General features: G+C 53.8%; 1 protein-coding gene across 12 annotated transcripts in view; it reads right to left on the bottom strand.

Annotated features, from left to right (window-relative positions):
• The window catches only part of OBSCN (obscurin, cytoskeletal calmodulin and titin-interacting RhoGEF), a 231,037-nt gene that overhangs the window by 27,360 nt on the left and 184,342 nt on the right, over positions 1-19,335 (bottom strand). For all 12 annotated transcript variants that reach the window (XM_045166786.1, XM_045166791.1, XM_045166796.1 and 9 more), the window contains 19 exons: positions 12,147-12,225; positions 11,781-11,905; positions 11,431-11,628; positions 10,511-10,543; positions 10,274-10,372; positions 9,944-10,162; positions 9,499-9,571; positions 9,160-9,227; positions 8,049-8,165; positions 7,758-7,897; positions 7,125-7,325; positions 6,931-7,013; positions 6,534-6,707; positions 5,667-5,823; positions 5,179-5,295; positions 4,931-5,095; positions 4,539-4,697; positions 4,211-4,388; positions 3,562-3,675 (listed from right to left, as the gene is read on the bottom strand). In XM_045166786.1, coding sequence (XP_045022721.1) covers positions 3,562-3,675; positions 4,211-4,388; positions 4,539-4,697; positions 4,931-5,095; positions 5,179-5,295; positions 5,667-5,823; positions 6,534-6,707; positions 6,931-7,013; positions 7,125-7,325; positions 7,758-7,897; positions 8,049-8,165; positions 9,160-9,227; positions 9,499-9,571; positions 9,944-10,162; positions 10,274-10,372; positions 10,511-10,543; positions 11,431-11,628; positions 11,781-11,905; positions 12,147-12,225 — 2,499 coding nt within the window. The remainder of the gene's footprint in view (positions 1-3,561; positions 3,676-4,210; positions 4,389-4,538; positions 4,698-4,930; positions 5,096-5,178; positions 5,296-5,666; positions 5,824-6,533; positions 6,708-6,930; positions 7,014-7,124; positions 7,326-7,757; positions 7,898-8,048; positions 8,166-9,159; positions 9,228-9,498; positions 9,572-9,943; positions 10,163-10,273; positions 10,373-10,510; positions 10,544-11,430; positions 11,629-11,780; positions 11,906-12,146; positions 12,226-19,335) is intronic.

Raw genomic sequence — 19,335 nt, 5'->3', positions numbered from 1 at the left:
TTCAGAGATAACAGGAAAGGACCCTGGTGTTTGCTGTGAGCCCTGGCTTGGGACAACTCCCCGACATAGACAAACCTCTATGGGGAACTGTCAACAGCTGGCACGTGGATTCATGGCACCTGGTAACACTCTGGAGAAGGTGATCCAGGGAGATATGAGTGCCTCCTGACAGGTGGTCCTGCCTCCTTGGACACCTCACTCAGCCCTCATGGGAAGAACCAGAAAGGGGATGGGAGATGTTACCATGGCTCTGGGCCACTGGAAACCTCTGCTAAGTGGACCCCACTCAAAATGTCACCATCATGCCAGGCAAGGGACACAGAGCCCCTGAGAACAACGTGATGTGGCTATTCAGTCTAGGGGTCCCTGAAGCTAAAACAGATCATGTCTGTAGTGACAATCTTGCCGCCTCCTCTGAGTGAGCCCAAAACACTAGGTATTACTGAGCTACGGAAGTATGTCTCCTTCCATCACTGAGCCCTTCCTCCTCCTCCACCCTTACCACTGCTTTAAGAGAAAAATCATCAGAAGTGGACCTTGGTCTCCCTGGGCTCAGAGGGACCCACCATGCCCCTCTGATACGCCAGGCATGCAGCCAGGGGGAGGGCTTAGATTTTGATGGCTCCACTGGATCCAGGTGTCTGGATTCCCCTGATGGGATTTGAGCAAGGTTCCCACAGAGCAAGAAGAAAACTGTCACCCTGGGGCCAAGTCAGGGTGCTGTGACTCTGGCCTCTACCTCTGGACCCGGTGTCTGCTGCTTGGAACACGCTGCTCCACACGAGGGTGGCGAGGCCCCACGTGTGGAGACGCTATGGAGCATGTAACCAGCTCCAGCCCAGCAACGTGTCACTGGCCAAGACTGCCAGCAGAACCCCAGTGGGAGAAAGGAAGCTGCAGGCCTCCTGGGAGATGTGAAAGCAGCCAGCTAGCAGGAGAAGCCGAGTCCAAAATCAACAGCTGTGTACAGCCACAGAGAGTGGAAGCTGGCGGGAGACTGCCACCAGCCCAGTCCAGTCACTGCTCATGTGACTCCAGCTGGTGACTTCAGGACAGCCGCAATGGGGTCTTCTGTGCAGGCAAACAGCTCCTGGCAGGAGTCCTGGGCATTGCAGCCAACTGCTTTTCCTTCCTGCTGGCATGCAGGGACCGAGACCAGAGCATCACTGGGGCTCCCTGCCCCAGGGGTGAATTAGAAGTTGGCCTTCTGCCCCGACACTTAAACTTCCACCCGATGAATGATGTTTTGCTGGAGGGTGAGTCTGACTTCTGCCAGATGCTATTTTTCCTGGCAAAGGTTATGTGAGATGTTGTGAACACCCTGGCTGTTCAGTTTGACACGTAACTACAGATGGGTGGGTTGAAGACACTCCTCCTTGGGTCCATGAACCATGGAGACAAGACGGGAGCAAGACCAGGCTCCAGACCAGCAGAGTCCCTGTGTGGAACTGCTGCCCTGCGCGTGGGGCCAAGTTCCAGTGCATGCCACCCGGGACTGCCAAGGGTGACGCTCTCACCTGGCAGATGGGTGTCCCTCAGGAGACATCTCTCAGGTGTCTCCAACTGTGAGGGTGCTTTAGGTCAGTGAACCGCCGGCTCTGGCCACACCACGGGGCTGTGTGTGCCGCCTGGCCCACCAGCAGTCTGAGGACCTGTCTGTCGTGGGGGCTGCCCAACGTGAACTGACCACCGGCTGGCCCTTGCTTCCTCCACCCTCCAGACACAGCTGTCCTCAGAGGAGTCTAAGCCTGTAAGCTGCTCACTGGGTAAAGGTCCAGATGAAAAAGACAGTGGATGGTCTGGAGACAGTTGGGAACCCGGGATCCCACACTGACTGTTCCTGGGCATGGTGCAACCCTCCTTTCCCTCAGACACAGCCCCGCCGGCACACGCTCCTGAGGGCAGCCTAGCTGAAGGGGTGGGGCTGACAGGCGCGTTCTTCTCAATTACTTTTACTGACTGGGTTTGTCTCTCTGAACCCACCCTCACAGGTGAGAGGTCTGGTATGAGAAGGGATGGCGGGGAAGTGGGGTTGCACTGCATGGGTTCTGCGAGGTGGCAGGGAACTCTGCAGACTTCAGGACCCCACAGACTCTGGAAGGAAGACCCCCAGGGTGCTGGGGGAACCAGTCACTTCATCCACTGACTCTGCTCTGAAGCTCTAACCCTGGGCCGGGATGGCCCTTCTTGCATGTCCCAGCAAAGTGGCCTGCATATCTGCTCCAGCCCCATTCTCTGCCATCTGTGATGGACACATGCGCCTGACTGGTTGTGGACAAGCAGGATGGGAGGGCGGACTTCCCTGGGACCGTCCCCCAAAACCAGGAGTGGACTCGGCAATTCGGACCCAACTAGAACTCAGGACTTACCTTTCAGCCCAGATGAGACCTAGTGAGAGCATCATGGTTTACCTGAGACTTTGAGACTCACCAGATGGTCTAGGCTACACTGTGACTTGGTGGGGTGGGGGGCTTTAGGCCATACGGCATCAGCTGGGCCTCAGAGGGGCCACAGATCGAGGCCAGTCATGCAGGCAGACAGTCTGTGTGAGCGCTCCGGCAGAGACCTGAGCAACGAGGCTCAACAAGGGAGTGTCCCTGGGTGGCCACACCACCTGTGCTGGGACACATCAGAGGTGACAGAAACAGGCATGTCCACACGACTGTATTGTGGGGACATCTGGGCCACGCCTGGACCCTCAAATGGATCCCACCCCACGTACCGCTCCCCTTCTACTGCAGTAAACCAGAACCCTGACTCAGATGGTTGTGCTGAGTTCCGCTGAGTCCCTGAGATTCAGTCAGTCACTGAACCTGAAGGTGGTTGGGGACACCCAAGTGTGGGTACCACGCTGGGTACCCAGTGAGAATGGTCTTGGGATCCTGAAGTTGATGTCAGAAGTGAAGGTGTTCCTGTGAACCCCCAGAGTTTGCAGCTCCCATCACACAGGGGAGTCAAACCTGAGAACCAGACGGCAGCCCTCAAGGCCCAGCGTTCTCCAGCCTCATTCCCCACCACGCCCGCCTCAGCTCCCCTCTGCCTGCTGTTCCCCTGGAGCCTCGCTGCCCACTGGGAGTTCCTCCAACCGGTCTGCCCTTCGTCCTGCCATATTTCTTTGGCTGGTCATGCCACTTTGGACTTCACATTGCATATGTGTCTATGTGCTTGTCATCTGTCTCCTCCCCAAGAAGGCCAGCCTCTATCCACGGACACAGATGACCTGCCTGTTCCCTGCTATTTCCCATGCACCTGGAATGGTTCTGGGCACTCAGCACAAACACGATCAAATGAGGGAACGAATGAGCGAGATTCAGGGGTGGGCAGAGTCACTGTGTCAAAAGCACACCACACATGGGAGTAAGCTCCGCCTCTGTCCCACCTCATCCCGCTGTGCACACCCACCAGCCTGGCTTTGATTCAGGAGCAGGCAACCAGAACAGGAGGCCTGTCTCTGGTGCCCAGCCCCTCCGTCAGACGCCACCCTGGACCCCTGGCCCCCTGCCCAGCCTGATTCCCTCTGGTGGCTCTTGCCTGTTGCAGGATTAGCATCCAAAGGCTTACCTTTGTACCAGCTGACAATGGGCTTGGGTGTGCCCGTCACACGGCAGGCCAGCTTGACTGTCTCGCCCAGCTCAGCTGTGCAGTCAGCCAGCTCTTCTTCAAAATCTGGGGGGCCTGGGGATACAAACACAGGGCCTTGATCACTTCCTCCCTCCCTCAGGTGTCCATGTGGCAGGACCAGAGCCCCAAGACCAACAAACGGTTCCAACAGACACCACCCCTTAGGAGCCTTTATCACAGTACCACACTGGGAGCTGGACGGGACTCAGGGGAAGGGACACAGGCCCAGGATATGTCAGGGAGCACGGTAGGGACTGTGGGAAAGAAGGGTATATTGAAACGGGATCCTCTCTCCCATTGTAAGTGAGGAAGCAAAACCAAGACTGCTGGGCCCTTCACATCCCTAACACAGCCTGCTTGCCCTGCGCTGGGCAGCCAAGCGTGGACCCCGAGGCCCCCACCAAATCTGGCTAACCAAGGGTAGAGCGCACCACTTGCCCGAGAATTGAGCATCTTTCCTTGTGCGTGCCCAAGTGGGGACAAGGGCCCAGAACTCAGGACCTGCTGACTCGTGTGCCTCGTCAAGCCAGGCACACAGGCAAAGGTTCAGCCTCCCTCCCAGCCCTGCCCCAGGAGCCCAGGCACTCACGCCAGATGGGCAAGGCCAGGCGCTGCTGGATGCCACAGATCTCCTTCACCCAGGAGTTCTTGGTGATGACCGTCCGTGCCTGCAGCAGGTACTTGCGCACGGAGTCCTCCCGCTCGTGCCAGATCTCAAAGGCTCGGTCATCGCCCTCCACCTGGTCGTTCAGGTCAATGCTGCTCAGCTGTGGGAGGAGGGCACAGGCTGACTGCTGGGACGCAGACCAAGCCGTGGTCACCGAGGCCGGGGTGGCGGGGCTGACCCCTGGGCTTCCTGGCCTGCACACCCTGCAGGGCCTCCCTGCCCGCCCAGGCTCCGCCGGCACCCTGCAAACCTTCATCATGTTCCGGAAGACGTAGCTGAAGGTGTCGGTGCGGGAGTCCCGCCGGGGCTTGCAGACCACCAGGTGGTTCCGGAACAGGAAGACATGCCGGTGGTGGCCTTTCCACGGCATCCGCGCGCCTGGCGCCCCCTCCCACACGATGAAGTGGCCCTGGGAGCGCGGTCGGCCGCGGTCAGCCAGGCCCAGCCTGGCGGTCCACCCTCCACCGCCCAGGGCCTTCCCCACACCCTCAGCCCACCTGGAGGATGGGCTCGCCCAGGGCCCTCCCCGCACCCTCAGCTGCACCTGGCGGATGGGCTCGCCCAGGGCCCTCCCCGCACCCTCAGCCCCAGACCTGGAGGATGGGCTCGCACAGGGCCCTCCCCACACCCTCAGCCCCAGACCTGGCGGATGGGCTCGCCCAGGGCCTCCAGGGTGCCGGGGTAGTTCTCCATGAGCGACACGTGCAGCTGGTTCTCCGCCCGCTGCGGCAGGGCCGACACCACCGCGTAGGCTTGCTCGAGCAGCGCGCAGTTCTGGCCGTTCCGCGCCTTGTTGCGGATCAGCTCCTGCGGAAGACTGCAGGTCAAGGCAAGGCCTGGGGTGGCTGGGCACGGGGGCGGCCCCACAGCCCCTGGGCCGTATTGCCTACCTTGAGCAGGGCCTGGTACTGCTGGACCCGCTCTACCGGCTGCTCCAGGAAGTGCTGCAGCGGTGGGGGCGGTGGCTGCGAGGGGTCCGCGGCTGACAGCACCTCCTCAGTGTATTTCTGTGGGAACCACAGGGCTGGGCTCAGGGCAGGCGTGTGCAGACTCCAGAGGGCCTGTGTCCCCAGAGTCGGAAAGCTGGTGGACCGGGGGCCCAGGGGAGCTTGCATGCGCGGGGTCCTCCACAGACCCTCCTCCCCAGGCGGGTCTCACTGCTGCCCCAGGGGGTGGCCAGTGTCACTGCCTAACATGTGAGCAGGGTTGGTGGGAGAGCAGGGTTGGCGGGGGGACCCTGCCTGCTTTTCTAACCTGGAGGTCAGGGGTCCTGGGAAGGTGAAGCGGAGCCTGAGCAGGGTCAGGGAAGATGATCTAAAAGCCAGGAGCCAGCATCAAGCCTGGGGAGTGGAGGCAGGGCTGATGGGAAGGGAGTCACCTTGTAGAACTCCTGCACGGCCGTGCTGACCATCACCGACTCGGCTTGCACCCGGCCCACCAGGAACTCCAGATACTTCTCAAAGGCTGCCTGGTTCTTGATGAAGCACATGGCCACGTCGTCATCTGTGTCACAGCTACGCAACTCCTGTAAGAAGCTGCCACAGACGGGAACCGCGGTCAGGTGAGGGCTGACATCAGGACCCCCACCCAGGACCCACAATCCAGCCCCAGACCTGAGGGTTTGGGAAGGAACAGGCTGCTACCGAGGCCGGAGCTCCTATGGCTGAAAGTCAGTGCTCTGGGCTGTGACGGCCACACATGTTTGCACGTGTGCTGCATGTACACGTGTGTTTGTGGGCGTGTAAATATGTAAGGAACGACATGTCTGTGGGTGTACATGTGTATGTGTGTGTACCATGCACATGCATGCCCACACATGAAAGGGTGTGTGTGTGTGTGTGTGCGCGTGCGGGTATGCACATGTACTTGTATGTGCCCACGTACATGTGTGTGCACACTTCTGGGGCATGCCTGTGTCCTTGGGTTGCAGTGGCTAGGTGTGCTGCAGGCACTTCTGGGGGTAAGCCAGGCACACGTGCCTGTGTTCCTGGGGACACGTGTGTCCTTGGGCATGGCTGTGGTGCACCAATGGGTCAATCAAGTCATCCAAGGTTCTGTCTCTTTTCAACCCCTGCCCACTCCCGAGGCCCAGGCCTGCACACATGTGCAAGTGTGAGCATCCACGTGAGTGTGTCCTGTGCACGTGTGACTGGTGTGTGCACACATGTATCTGTGTCTGAGCACACACACATGTACACACATACAGACCAAAGGAAACGCCTCCAGGCCCACCGTGCAGGCCCACCTGCTGTGGAAGTGGCCAATGTCCTGCACATTTCGGAAGATGACTGCCTTCTGGCTGGCCACGGCTGCGGGCACATGGGGGCAGCGGTCCAGGTACTGCATGTGGTGACTCTGTAGGAACTGCAGCTCGCCCACGAAGGACTGCTCTGAGCTCAGCAGGTCCCGGATGATGGCACTGTCAGGGCGACAGCCGTGAAGGGGAGACCCAGGAGTCAGCTGCTCAACGGGGCACTTCCAAGTCGCATGCACTGTGCTGACCGCTTTCAGAATGGGCCAGGCCAGACAACGGAGGGAAGGCACCCCCACCCCCACCCGACAGCCCCACCATAGGAAATTAGCATCTCAGAGCTCCGCCATAGAAACCCACCTTCCCACAGCACCTGCCTGGGGGCCCTCACCTCAGCCTCGTCTTGTACTCGTCCTCTGACAAAGCCTCCCCAGGGAACTCAGGGGCCTCCGCTGGCCCCCACTCAGGAGACAGCTGACAGGGCGAAACAGGGCGGCGTCACAGGCAGCCTGAGCACTGGCCTGCCCTTCGAGGGTCAGGCTCCCGCCTGCGACCCCAGGACCACCCCTCTGGCCACCTAGTTACCTTGAGCCGCTTGTCCAGGTAGGCAGGGGACACCCAGCCCTGCCGAGAGGGGCTGTTTTTGGTGGGTTTGGTGCGCACGAGCCAGCGCAGGGGGTGGGCAGAGTCCAGGACCTCCACGTACTGGCCCTCCCGCAGCAAGATGGCATCCTGCTCAGCCCCCAGGGGCAGGTAGTCAGCCGTGACCACATAGATGTCAAAGATCTGCAGGTGAGAGGGAGGAGCTGCTGTGTCGGGCCTGCGCTGGGGCCAGGCAGGTCTCCCAAGGCCCCAGGGACCCCGTGCAGACACCAGAGGGGAGCGGGGCTGGGAGAGGCCCAATGGGCCTCCCAAGGCCTCAGGCTACAAGGCCCTGAGGATTCAGTGGAGAAGACACAGCCATCCTGAGATTCTCTGAAGCTCTAGAACAGGCCTGACCCAGCTCCGGGTAGGGAGCTCCTTTCAGGGGTGCAGGCAGCCTGCTCCAAAGGGATCAGGAGGAGTCTGCGGGGTTCTGGGCATGTCCTGAGTCAGGGTGGCGATGCTGGCCATGCAGAGGTGTTCCCCACACCTCCTTTCCCCTTGTACCAGCTTGGACCTGTACCCTGCCCCCAGGCTCTCACCTCTCCTTCCCCCACCCCTCGCGGGCCCACACACCTCTCCTCGGGAGTCCCCATCCTCGGACTCTGAGGACGACTCCTGGACACTGGAAGACGGGCGTGAACGGCCATGCCGGGGGGATGCGGATGGCGTCTTTGACTCCTCGTCACTGTCAACTCCAGGCACCTGCAGCTTCGCTGAGGGACACAGGACACATGAGGCCCTCAAAGGGCCTGCCCCACCAGCCATCTCCCCCGGGTCTCCAGGGCATGCAGGTGGGGAGGGCCCAGGCCTGGGGGTGCGGTCTCAGCCTCCCCTGGAGCTCGCTCCATCATCAGCCAGCCTTACCCTGTGTGATCTTGGCTGATACCATCTCTGTGATCTGTGAAGTGAGCTTCTTCAGGAACTCCTCCGTGCCCACCTCAGCCAAGGACAGGTGGCTACGGGCCTCTGCTGCCAGGAGCTCTGTTGGGGGCCAGAGCTTGGCTCAGCCAGCTGTGTGCTCCACAGACGTGCCTGAACACCTGTCCCCAGGCCCATCCTGGGCTTGGGGTCAGAAGTGCCAACAGACAAAGAGAGCTGGGCCGGCACTGCCAGAAGCAGGAAATTCTGACCATGACTAGGGGTCTCTTTGGCTCAAAAGCATCTGAGCCAAGGTGTGATTTAGGGGACCATGAACTTGGGGAAGCAGGGTCTGGGCAGTGGAGGCAGTAGGTGGCTGGAGGGAGAGCAGGCATTCAGAGGGCAGCAGGCAGCCTGCAAAGTGGAGGGCAGTGGGTGCAGGGGAGCTGAGCGCAAAGCTGAGCAAGTGGTCAGGCTAGGCTTGGAGCTTGGAGCTGTGGGGTTCCCCGGGGGGTGTCCGTGCCACTTTCACTCCTGTTGTCCACTTGGCCTTTGGTCTGGGAAGGGGCTCAGGAGGGACAGAGATCAGAGGGAGCCCCGCCAGGCAGTATAATACGAGGACAGGTTCTGGACACCAAAGGCAGTGGGCTCAAGGGCTGGGGGCCAGAATCCTGGCAGCTTCAGGTTGAATTTGATGGGTGTGGGATCCTTTGCGGGGGTGATGGGTCAGCGGAGATGCTGGGGTTAAGGGGCAATGAGGATGACCAATGGTGGGCAGCACAGGAAAGGGAGGAGTGGGTAGATTAACGAAGCAGGTCAGTGAAGAGTGATTCTATAGGCAGTGGGCGTGTGGGATGCATGGCTCCCTCCTCCTGACTTCTGTGCAGACTCAGTATTTTCCATAAAATACAAGTTTAAAACACGCCAAGGTGCTGGAGCCCTGTGCAGGTCAGAATTGGGTCCACAAGAGGGCAGGGAGCCCCAGCCTCACTGGGCCAGCAGTGTTCCTAGGGCCACACAGTCCAGAGGAGACCCACAGTCCGGGGGCGGCCCACTGAACAGCCTCCTGCATGCCCCCGCCCATCCCTGCACAGACGTGTGCCCACCCTGCTCGTACCTTTCTTCTGCCCAGCAAGGTCCATGAAAGTTGCAGGTTCTGACATCTGTGCAGCAACAGCTTGGGTCCTAGATGGGGAGGAGATACCGAGGAGCCTGACAGAAAGGAGGGTCTGGGGGCCGTGGGGCTAGATGCCACGGTCAGGGTCCTTGGGAAGGACTCGTCTCCAGTGGGGAGCCAAGCCCCACAACCCCAGCAGAACAGAGCTGGGTGGGGGTGCAGGATGGGGCTCCTCCCCGGTGGCGGCACCGCCCCCCACTCCCAGGACCTGCACCCCTAGGGCCCACATTCTCGGGCCCTCTCTGCTGACCCCCGGCTCCTGAGCAGCTCCTCACTCACCCCTGCAGGAAGGTGGAGATGAGGGCCTCCTTCACCTCGGGCTGCTCCTCCATGGCCCCCGCCTCCTTAGGCACTGTCGGGAGAACAGGGTGAGCCACCGGAATGACACCACACACCCTTGAGCGCAGATTCTGGCCAGCACCCCTGCCAGTGATGCCTGGACCACCCACCAGGGGCCCTGTCCCCTGGAGCCCCAAGGAAGCCTGTGCCCGCTGCCCCAACTTGTCCACAGTCATCCCACCAGTGGCAGGATATGGAAGGAGTGTGCACTTGATTCACCAGCCTTCCGAGGAGCTGAGAGGGCCCGGGAAGAAACCACTCAGGGTGGTGGGGGCTTCTAGGAGGGTCTAGCTGAGCGGAGCCCAAGGGGTAGCGGGTAGGGACTGGCCCAGGAGCTCGGAGGCTGCACACTGCCCACTCTGCCCCAGTTCCCATGCCCACTCACGGCCAGAGACGTGCAAGCCTGCGGAGCAGAGGGCCTGGCCGGCAGCGTTGGAGGCGATGCAGGTGTAGGTGCCCTGGTGCTGTCGGCCCACGTCCAGGAGGACCAGGCTGTGCTGCTGGGCAGAGCTGGCCACCGTGTAGCCTGGCGTGTGGCGGCTGATCCACAGCACACCCTGCTCCGCTTCCTCTCGCAGCCAGTGCACAGCCGGCGGCGGGCTCCCTGTGGGCAGGAGTGCACGGTGGACGGCCCTTCCCCACACCAGGAGGGCGGCTCACCTCCCAGCCTCTCTAGAAGGGCTGTGTGTGGGGGCAGGGAGGCGGGACTGCCTACCTTCCACCTTCACAGAGAAAGTGATGCTGGAACCTTTTTTCACCTTCTTGGAGGTGAATTTCTCCAGGAACCGGGGTGGGACCAGCTGCTGGCGTGCATCTGGAAAGACACGGGGCACTTGGTGGTAAACAACACGGATCCCTAGTTCCACATGGGAATTCCACAATTCCCCCTCACACTCCCTCACTGAATCTATGCCCAGGGCCTCCCTCTCTCTGCCCTCTGGATTCAGCTCACCTAATGCTGGCTTCTCTTCTGGTTCATCAGGGCCTGAAAAAAGCACACAAGTCAGATCTATAGCACCAAGGTGCCCGCTCCCCTGAACAAGCCTGCCTATCAGGGTGGGAGTCTCAAGGGGGAGCCTCACCCAGGGGGGGCTCCACCCACTTCCACACACCACACACAGCATCTTTCCTAAGCCTGGCTGGCCATGCAGACCTGGGATTCGCACTCAGGCCCCACAGACCAGATGCAATGCTACCCCATGTCAGCCCAGGGGTCTGGGGCACAGCGCTGAAACCAACACAGGAAGAGGTCTGCTCAAAAAGTCACGCTGAAGCCAAGCCACAGGCAATGTTGACTCCCTAGACCAGTGCAGACTTGGGTAAGCCCGGGAATCACCTTTCAGTGCTCACAACTTGGAAAAGTAAGGAAGTTCAGACTTCTAAAATGACTATGTGCCTCTTCCTCCCCAGAGTCTACCGAAGGCCCCACGTTTGCCTGGGACAACTCCACCAGCTAGCTAGCCTTCTAGCTAGTCAGATTTCATGGGCCCCTTGCCCTCTCAGCTTCCCTGGCAGCTCAGACAGTAAAGAATCTGCCTGCAATGCAAGAGACCTGGGTTCAATCACTGGGTTGAAAAGATCCCCTGTAGAAGGGAAAGGCTACCCCCTCCAGTATTCTTGAATGGAAACTTCCATGGCCAGAGGAGCCTGCTGGACTGCAGTCCGTGGGGTCACAGAGGCTCGGACGTGACTGAGCGACTAGCACTCTCACACACACACTTCACCTCCTAGGGGCACACGCTCTCTGGGAAGCAGTTTCTGGGCACCTGTGACTTCTGTACACAGGGGCAGTGACCACTGGGTCCTGGCTTCAGGCCTGCCACAGCAACCCAGGTGTGGACGCCAGGCCCTGCCACATCACTGGGCACCCACCTCGGACCAGGAGCCGAGCAGAGGAGTAAGCAGCACCCACGGTGTTGCTGATGTAGGCCGAGTACTGCCCTGCATCCTCGCTGGTGACAGAGACAACCTCCAGGGTGTGGAGCATCTTCCTGTCCGCCATACGTATATGCGAAGATGCGGTCAGGGGCTGCCCGTCTTTGAACCAGTAGAGTCGAGGTGTGGGGTAGCCTGAGGCCACAGGGGGAGTGGTGAATGCAGGGCCCCAGCCCAGTGGGCACCGTGCCCTCCACAGGTCCTCAGAGAGCCCGGGGTCATCGGTGACCATGCAACCGTGGCTTGGCAGGAGACAGCGCCATGCCCTCCGTCCCTCTCCCGCTCACCTTTCACCTTGAGCTGGAACTTGGCCAGCCTCGTGCCGGGGGCCACCTGCAGGTCTTTCAGCTCCTCCACCACCTGGGGCAGCTGCCCCTCCTCCGAGGTAGACTCTGTACCCTCTTGTTCCCGGCTGGCGGGGAGAACAAAGGAGTGGCAGCCGTGAGGAGGACGAGTGAGGGCTCGGGGACAGGAGGGGTCCGGGGTTGGAGTGGGTCAGTCCTGAGTTCTCCTCTGTGCCGGTGGAGACCACGGTAGGCTGGCTGAAGCCACCACACCTGGGATGCTGTCAGTCCACGCCAGCACTGCCACCCCCACAAGGACCCGGGACCACCAGCCCACTGGGCGCTGCCCGCCTCTGCCTGGCCCTCTACCTGGACAGGTAGCCCTGGGCGCTGAAGTAGGACGAGGTCTCCGTGGCGTCCGCAGCTGTGTCATAGTCGGTGCTGGTCACTGCGGGTGAGGGTGGGGCTGAAGCGAGGCCTGAGCCTCACCTTCTTCCCAGGCACGAGCCCCGCCCCAGAGGGCACCCGCTTCTCTCTGTGCAGCCACCCCCGGGGGACACTCACACTTCTGCACTTCTGAGTCAGGAGGAACGGGGACGTGGCTACCTGCGGCCCCTCCCTGTCCCCAGGCTACTTACCAGCCCATGTTTCCAGGCCTGAAACTGACTTCAAGACCCAACAAATTATCAATACCGGGCTTCATAATAGCAGACAGTGGCAATTAACTTAGTTCACTCCTTAGTTCCAACCAACTAAGGAACAAGGGTGACACAGGTCTCAAAACCAGCAGCTGGTTTCCTCGCAGAGCCACAATGGAGAATAAGGGCTAAATTGATCCTCTGCTGCAGCCTGAGTGCTGTATCCGCCCCCCAGATTCATGTTCAAGTCCATACTCCTATCAGGATGGTGTCTGAAGCTGGGACCATTTCAAGGTGATCAGGCTTAGATGAGGTCATAAGGGTGGAGCCTCATGAATGGGATTAGTGCCCTAGTAAGAAGGGACCCCTTCTCCCTTCCCCCACGTGAGAACACAGAGGGAAGACAGCTGTTGGCAACTTGGAAGAGGACTCTTCCCAGCACCCTTCCGTCTCCATAACTTCAGGCAGTGCTGCCCAGTCTATGGGACTTTGTTATAACAGTCTGAAATAAGATACCCACCCCCAAAACAACCAAAGGAAAACAAACACAATAAAGAAAATAATGGCTGTGATGCAGTGATTTATAATAAGAAACAGAAGTTTGGTCTTCCTCCTGTTCCTGACTCAGAGTTCCTACACACTTGGAATTTCCTAACTGGACAGGCGTAGAGGTGGGGATTTTTTTTTTCTAATTTATTTTAATTGGAGGCTAATTACTTTACAATATTGTGGTGGTTTTTGCCATACATTGACATGAATCAGCCATGGGTGTACATGTGTTCCCCTCCTGACCCTTCCCCCCACCTCCCTCCCCATCCCATCCCTCAGGGTCATCCCAGTGCACCAGCCCTGAGCACCCTGCTCATGCATTGAACCTGGACTGGCGATCCATTTCACATATCATTACATAACATATATTAACATGTTTTACATATATATATATATATATATATTAACATGCTTCAATGCTATTCTCTCAAATCATCCCACCCTCGCCCTCTCCCACAGAGTCCAAAAGTCTGTTTACATCTATGTCTCTTTTGCTGTCTTGCATATAGGGTCATCGTTACCATCTTTCTAAATTCCATATATATGCATTAGTATACCGTATTGGTGTTTTTCTTTCTGACTTACTTCGCTCTGTATAATAGGCTCCAGTTTCATCCATCTCATTAGAACTGATCCAAATGCATTCTTTTTAATAGCTGAGTAATATTCCATTGTGTATATGAACCACAGCTTTCTTATCCATTTATCTGCTGATGGACATCTAGGTTGCTTCCATGTCCTGGCTATTATAAACACAGCTGTGATGAACAACATGTGTCTCTTTCAATTATGGTTTTCTTGGTGTGTATGCCCAGCAGTGGGATTGCTGGGTCATATGGCAGTTCTATTTCCACTTTTTTAAGGAATCTCCACACTGTTATCCATAGTAGCTGTACCAGTTTGCATTCCCACCAACAGTGTAAGAGGGTTCCCTTTTCTCCCCACCCTCTCTAGCATTTATTGTTTGTAGACTTTTTGATAGCAGCCATTCTGACTGGTGTGAGATGGTACCTCATTGTGGTTTTGATTTGCATTTCTCTGATAATGAGTGATGTTGAGCATCTTTTCATGTGTTTGTTAGCCATCTGTATGTTTTCTTTGGAGAAATGTCTGTTTAGTTCTTTGGCCCATTTTTTGACTGGGTTGTTTATTTTTCTGGAATTGAGCTGCAGGAGCTGCTTATATATTTTTGAGATTAATTATTTGTCAGTTGCTTCATTTGCTATTATTTTCTCCCATTCTGAAGGCTGTCTTTTCACCTTGCTTATAGTTTTCTTCGTTGTGCAAAAGTTTTTAAGTTTAATTAGGTCCCATTTGTTTATTTTTGCTTTTATTTCCACTACTCTGGGAGGTAGGTCATAGAGGATCCTGCTGTGATTTACGTCAGAGAGTGTTTTGCCTATGTTTTCCTCTAGGAATTTTATAGTTTCTGGTCTTACATTTAGATCTTTAATCCTTTTTGAGTTTATTTTTGTGTATGGTGTTAGAAAGTGTTCTAGTTTCATTCTTTTACAAGTGATTGACCAGTTTTCCCAGCACCACTTGTTAAAGAGATCGTCATTTCTCCGTATATCCTTGCCTCCTTTGTCAAAGATAAGGTGTCCATAGGTGCGTGGATTTATCTCTGGGCTTTCTATTTTGTTCCATTGAGCTATGTTTCTGTCTTTATGCCAGTGCCATACTGTCTTGATGATTGTTGCTTTATAGTATAGCCTGAAGTCAGGCAGGTTGATTCCTCCAGTTCCATTCTTCCTTCTCAAGATTGCTTTGGCTATTAGAGGTTTTTTTGTATTTCCATACAAATTGTGAAATTAGTTGTTCTAGTTCTCTGAAAAATACCATTGGTAGCTTGATAGGGATTGCATTGAATCTATAGATTGCTTTGGGTAGTATACTCATTTTCACCATATTGATTCTTCCGATCCATGAACATGGTATATTTCTCCATCTATTTGTGTCATCTTTGATTTCTTTCATCAGTGTTTTATAGTTTTCTGTATATAGGTCTTTTGTTCTTTAGGTAGATTTGGATTTTACATTAATGACGTGATTTTTTTCTGAAAGCCCCTAAGGATGTGCTGATTCTTCCATAAGTCAGGGTAACAAACCACAGGATTAGAAGGTTGGGAACCCCTGACTGCCAGGTAGGAGAGAAGGGCTGGAGATTTAGTTCAATAACCAATGGTCAATGACACCAATGGTCAATGTGTCTGTATAATTAAACCTCCATAAAAACCCAAGAGAATAGGGTTCAGAGAGTTTTCCCGTTGGTGAGCACATGATCAGGGGAGAGTAGCAAGCTCGACCTGGGCCCTTCCCACCTGCCTGGACTACATATCTCTTCCATCTGGCTGTTTCTAAGTTATATCCTTTTATAATAAACTGCTGACATAGTAAGTAACATGTTTCTCTGAGTTCTGTGAACCACTTTAGCAAATTAATCAAATCCAAGGAAAGAAGCACTGGAACCTCTAATTTATAGCATGTTGGCCAGAAGCACAGGTGACAACCTGGACTTGCAGCTGATATCTGAAGTGGTGGGAAGCAGCTTTGTGGGAGTGAGCCCTTAACCTACGGGATCTGATGCTATCTCCGGGAAGATGGAATCAGAACTGAGTTAAACTATAGGACACTCAGCTGGTGTCTCAGAGAATTTCTTTTTGTGGGAGAAAAAATACCACACATTAGAACTGGGTACAGAATCAGCAGAATGGTTTTCAAGTCACAGGCATTACACAAGTGAAGGACAGTGATCTGTTACAGACAGGAATGCAGGCGGATTCTTTACCAACTGAGCTATGAGGGAAGTCTCAGGAAAGAACAGTGGGCCCTATAATTGCCCCAGCTTACTGCCTGAAGTTTACATGAAGGGGAAACTGAGGCAGAGCCAAGCAGATCCTGAGTAGAGGAAACAAGAGCTGATGTCCTGAGAGACAAAGGCAGTCTTTGTCCATGGAACAGAAAATCAGAGAAGAGAAAGCTGTGCAGAGAGGGCCCCCTCTCTTGAGGATTCAGCAGAGCACCAATTGGTACATGCGTACAGGAGAGCCATCTGAAAGGGCCAGAGGAGACAGGGCCAGAGGAGCACAAGGGCTGCAATAATGTCTGTCTACAGGCAGATTGGGCACTTTCATAATTCATAGGGCATCAGGTGGAGTGCTCAGGAACACTTATTTCAGCAGACAAAGACAATCAGCCTTGGACTGAGCACTGCCTTGGCCCCACCTAACAAATCACACAAGGCAGATCCAAAAGGATCCAGCTGCTTCCAAGTAACTCACTGTATTCCTCAAGAAGACGTGCAGAAACACAAAATACTCACCTCCCAATGGGGTTAAATTCACACTGTCAGGCATTCAGCCAAGACTGTCAAGACATGCAAGGAGTCAGAAAACACACAACCTATAACATGTAGAATAATCTGTCAGTCGAAACCAATTCAGACTTGACACAAATGTTAGAACTGAGAGAGAAGGACATTAACACAAGCATTAGAACTATATTCCATGTGTTCAAAAAGTTAAGACGAGATCTAGAACATAGCAAAAAGATTCAAGTAGGGTGGCTTCCACAGTAGTCTAGTGGTTAAGAACCTACCCACCAATGCAGCAGACATGGGTTTTATCCCGATACAGGAAGCTCCCACATGCTGCAGAGCAACTAAACTATGCATCACAACTCCTGAGCCAGCCCTCTAGAGCCTGCGAGCCACAAGAGAAGCCACCACACCAAAACAAAGAGTAGCTCTTTCTCCATGCAACCACAGAAAGCTCACATGCAGTGACAGCCCAGTGCAGTCAAAAACTAAAAAGTAAACAAATAAATCATTTTTAAGAAAAATGATTCAAGTAGAACTTCTAGGGATAAACAATACAATGGATAGGATTGATAGCAAATTAGATACTATAGAAAAAAAGGATAGTGAATGTAAAAGGATAGCAATAGAAACTATGCAAAATGAAATGCACAGAAAACAAGAATTTTTAAATTTAAAAGGGTTATTAGTAAGCTGTAGTACAACTTCAGCTGTGCTCAGTTCTCAGTCATGTATGACTCTTTGTGAACCCATGGACTGTAGCCCACCAGGCTCCTCTGTCCATAGCATCTCCCAGGCAAGAAAACTGGAGTGGGTTGCCATTTCCTTCTCCAGGGGATCTTCCCGACCCAGGGAGTGAACCTGCATCTCTTGCATCTCCTGCATTGCCAGGCTGATTCATCACAAGATTCTGCAAGATAATTACAGAAAAATGCCTACTTCTGCCTCACTGACTAGGTCAAAGCCTTTGACTGTGCGGATCACAAAAAATGGTGGAAAATTCTTACAAAGATGGGAATACCAGACCACCTTTCCTATCTTCTGAGAAATCTGTATGTATGTCAAGAAGCAACAGTTAGAACCGGACATGGAACAATGGAATGATTCAGAATTGGGAAAGGAGTACGTCAAGGTTGTATATTGTCACCCTGCTTTTTTAACGTATATGCAGAGTACATCATGAGGAATGCCAGGCTGGATGACTCACAAACTGGAATCAAGATTGCCAGGAAAAATATCAATAACCTTTGATATACAGAAAGTAAAGAGGAACTAAAGAACCTCTTGATGAAGGTGAAAGAGGAGAGTGAAAAAGCTGGCTTAAAACTCAACATTCAAAAACCTAAGATCATGGCATCTGGTCCCATCACTTCATGGCAAATAGATGGGGAAACAATGGAAACAGTGACAGACTTTATTTTCTTGGGCTCCAAAATCACTGCAGAGAGTGACTGCAGCCATGAAATTAAAAGACGCTTGCTCCTTGGAAGAAAAGCTATGACAAACCTAGACAGCATATTAAAAAGCAGACATCATTTTGCCAACAAAGATCCATATAGTCAAAGGTGTAGTTTCTCCAGTAGTCAAGTATGGGTGTGAGTGTTGGACCTTAAAGAAGGCTGAGCGCAGAAGAATTGATGCTTTTGAATTGATGCTGCTGGAGAAGATTCTTCAGAGTCCCTTGGACTGCAAGGAGATCAAATCATCAATCTTAAGAGAAATCAACCCTGAATATTCATTGGAAGGACTGATGCTGAAGCTGAAGCTCCAATACTGTGGCCACCTGATGCGAAGGGCCAACTCATTGGAAAAGACCCTGATGCTGGAAAAGATTGATGGCAGGAGGAGAAAGGGATGACAGAGGTTGAGATGGTTGGATGGCATCACTGACTCAATGGAGGTGAGTCTGAGAAAACTCCAGGAGATAGTGAAGGACAGGGAAGCCTGGCATGTTGCAGTCCATGGGATTGCAAAGAGTTGGACATGACTGAGCGACTGAACAAGTGCAACTTCAAGTGCCTCGATTATTTGTAAGTCCCCAAATGAAGGGGGAAAGGAAAAATATTTCAAGAAATAATGCCTCACAAATTTCAAACTTAATGAAAAATATTAAAAGTGTTAGTTGCTAAGCTGTGTCCAACTCTTTTGTGAACCCATGGATTGTACAGCCCACCAGGCTCCTCTGTCCATGGAATTCTCCAGGCAAGAATACTGGAGTGAGTAGCCCTTGCATTCTGTAGGAGATCATCCTGACTCAGGGATCAAACCTGGGTTTCCTGCATTGTAGGCAGATTCTTTACCATCTGAGCCACCAGGGAAGCCCCATTAACTCAAGAAGCTCAATTAACTGCAAGATAAGGAACATAAAGACAAGTGAACCAAAAAATATGATTACTCAAAAACCATTGATAAAAAGGAAATAATAAAAAGTACCCAAAGTTTATGTTTGCAGGAATTGACGAGCTGATCCTAAAATTCATTAAAAAATATAAGAGACTCAGGATGGTCAAAACAATCAAGTTGGCGGATTCATACTTACAGTTTCAAAACTTAATACAAAGCTACAATTGTCAAAACAGTGTAGTAATGGCATAATGACAGACATCTGGACGAATGGAAGAGAATGAAAGTCAGAAATAAATCTATACATTTAATGGAAATTCATTTCTGGCAAAAAGAGTTCCAAGACAATGTTATAAGGGAAAATATTCTTTTCAACAAATGATGCAGGTACTTTTCCCCAGCCCCTGGCTTTTCATCCTCAACACTTGATTTTTCAGAGCAAACGGTTTTAAGTCTGAGGAGGTCCACTTTACCAATTTTTCGTTTTAGGGTGAAGTCTAAGTAGTCTTTTCCTAGGCCTTGATCCTGAGGATTTCTTCCCAAGTTTTCCCTAAAAGTTTGATAGGTTCATATTTTACATTTAAGTATGTAATCCATTCCGAGGTAATTTTCATACAAGGTTGAAGTTCCTATTTTTGGTTTCTTTTTTTAGTTAGTAAATTTTAATTGGAGGATACTTACTTAACAATATTGTGATGGTTTTTATACCTCA

Source organism: Bubalus bubalis, chromosome 9, assembly GCF_019923935.1.
Source record: "Bubalus bubalis isolate 160015118507 breed Murrah chromosome 9, NDDB_SH_1, whole genome shotgun sequence".
NCBI lineage: Eukaryota > Metazoa > Chordata > Mammalia > Artiodactyla > Bovidae > Bubalus > Bubalus bubalis.
Note: the sequence above shows the minus strand (reverse complement) of the source record. Positions and strands in the feature narration are given on the sequence as shown.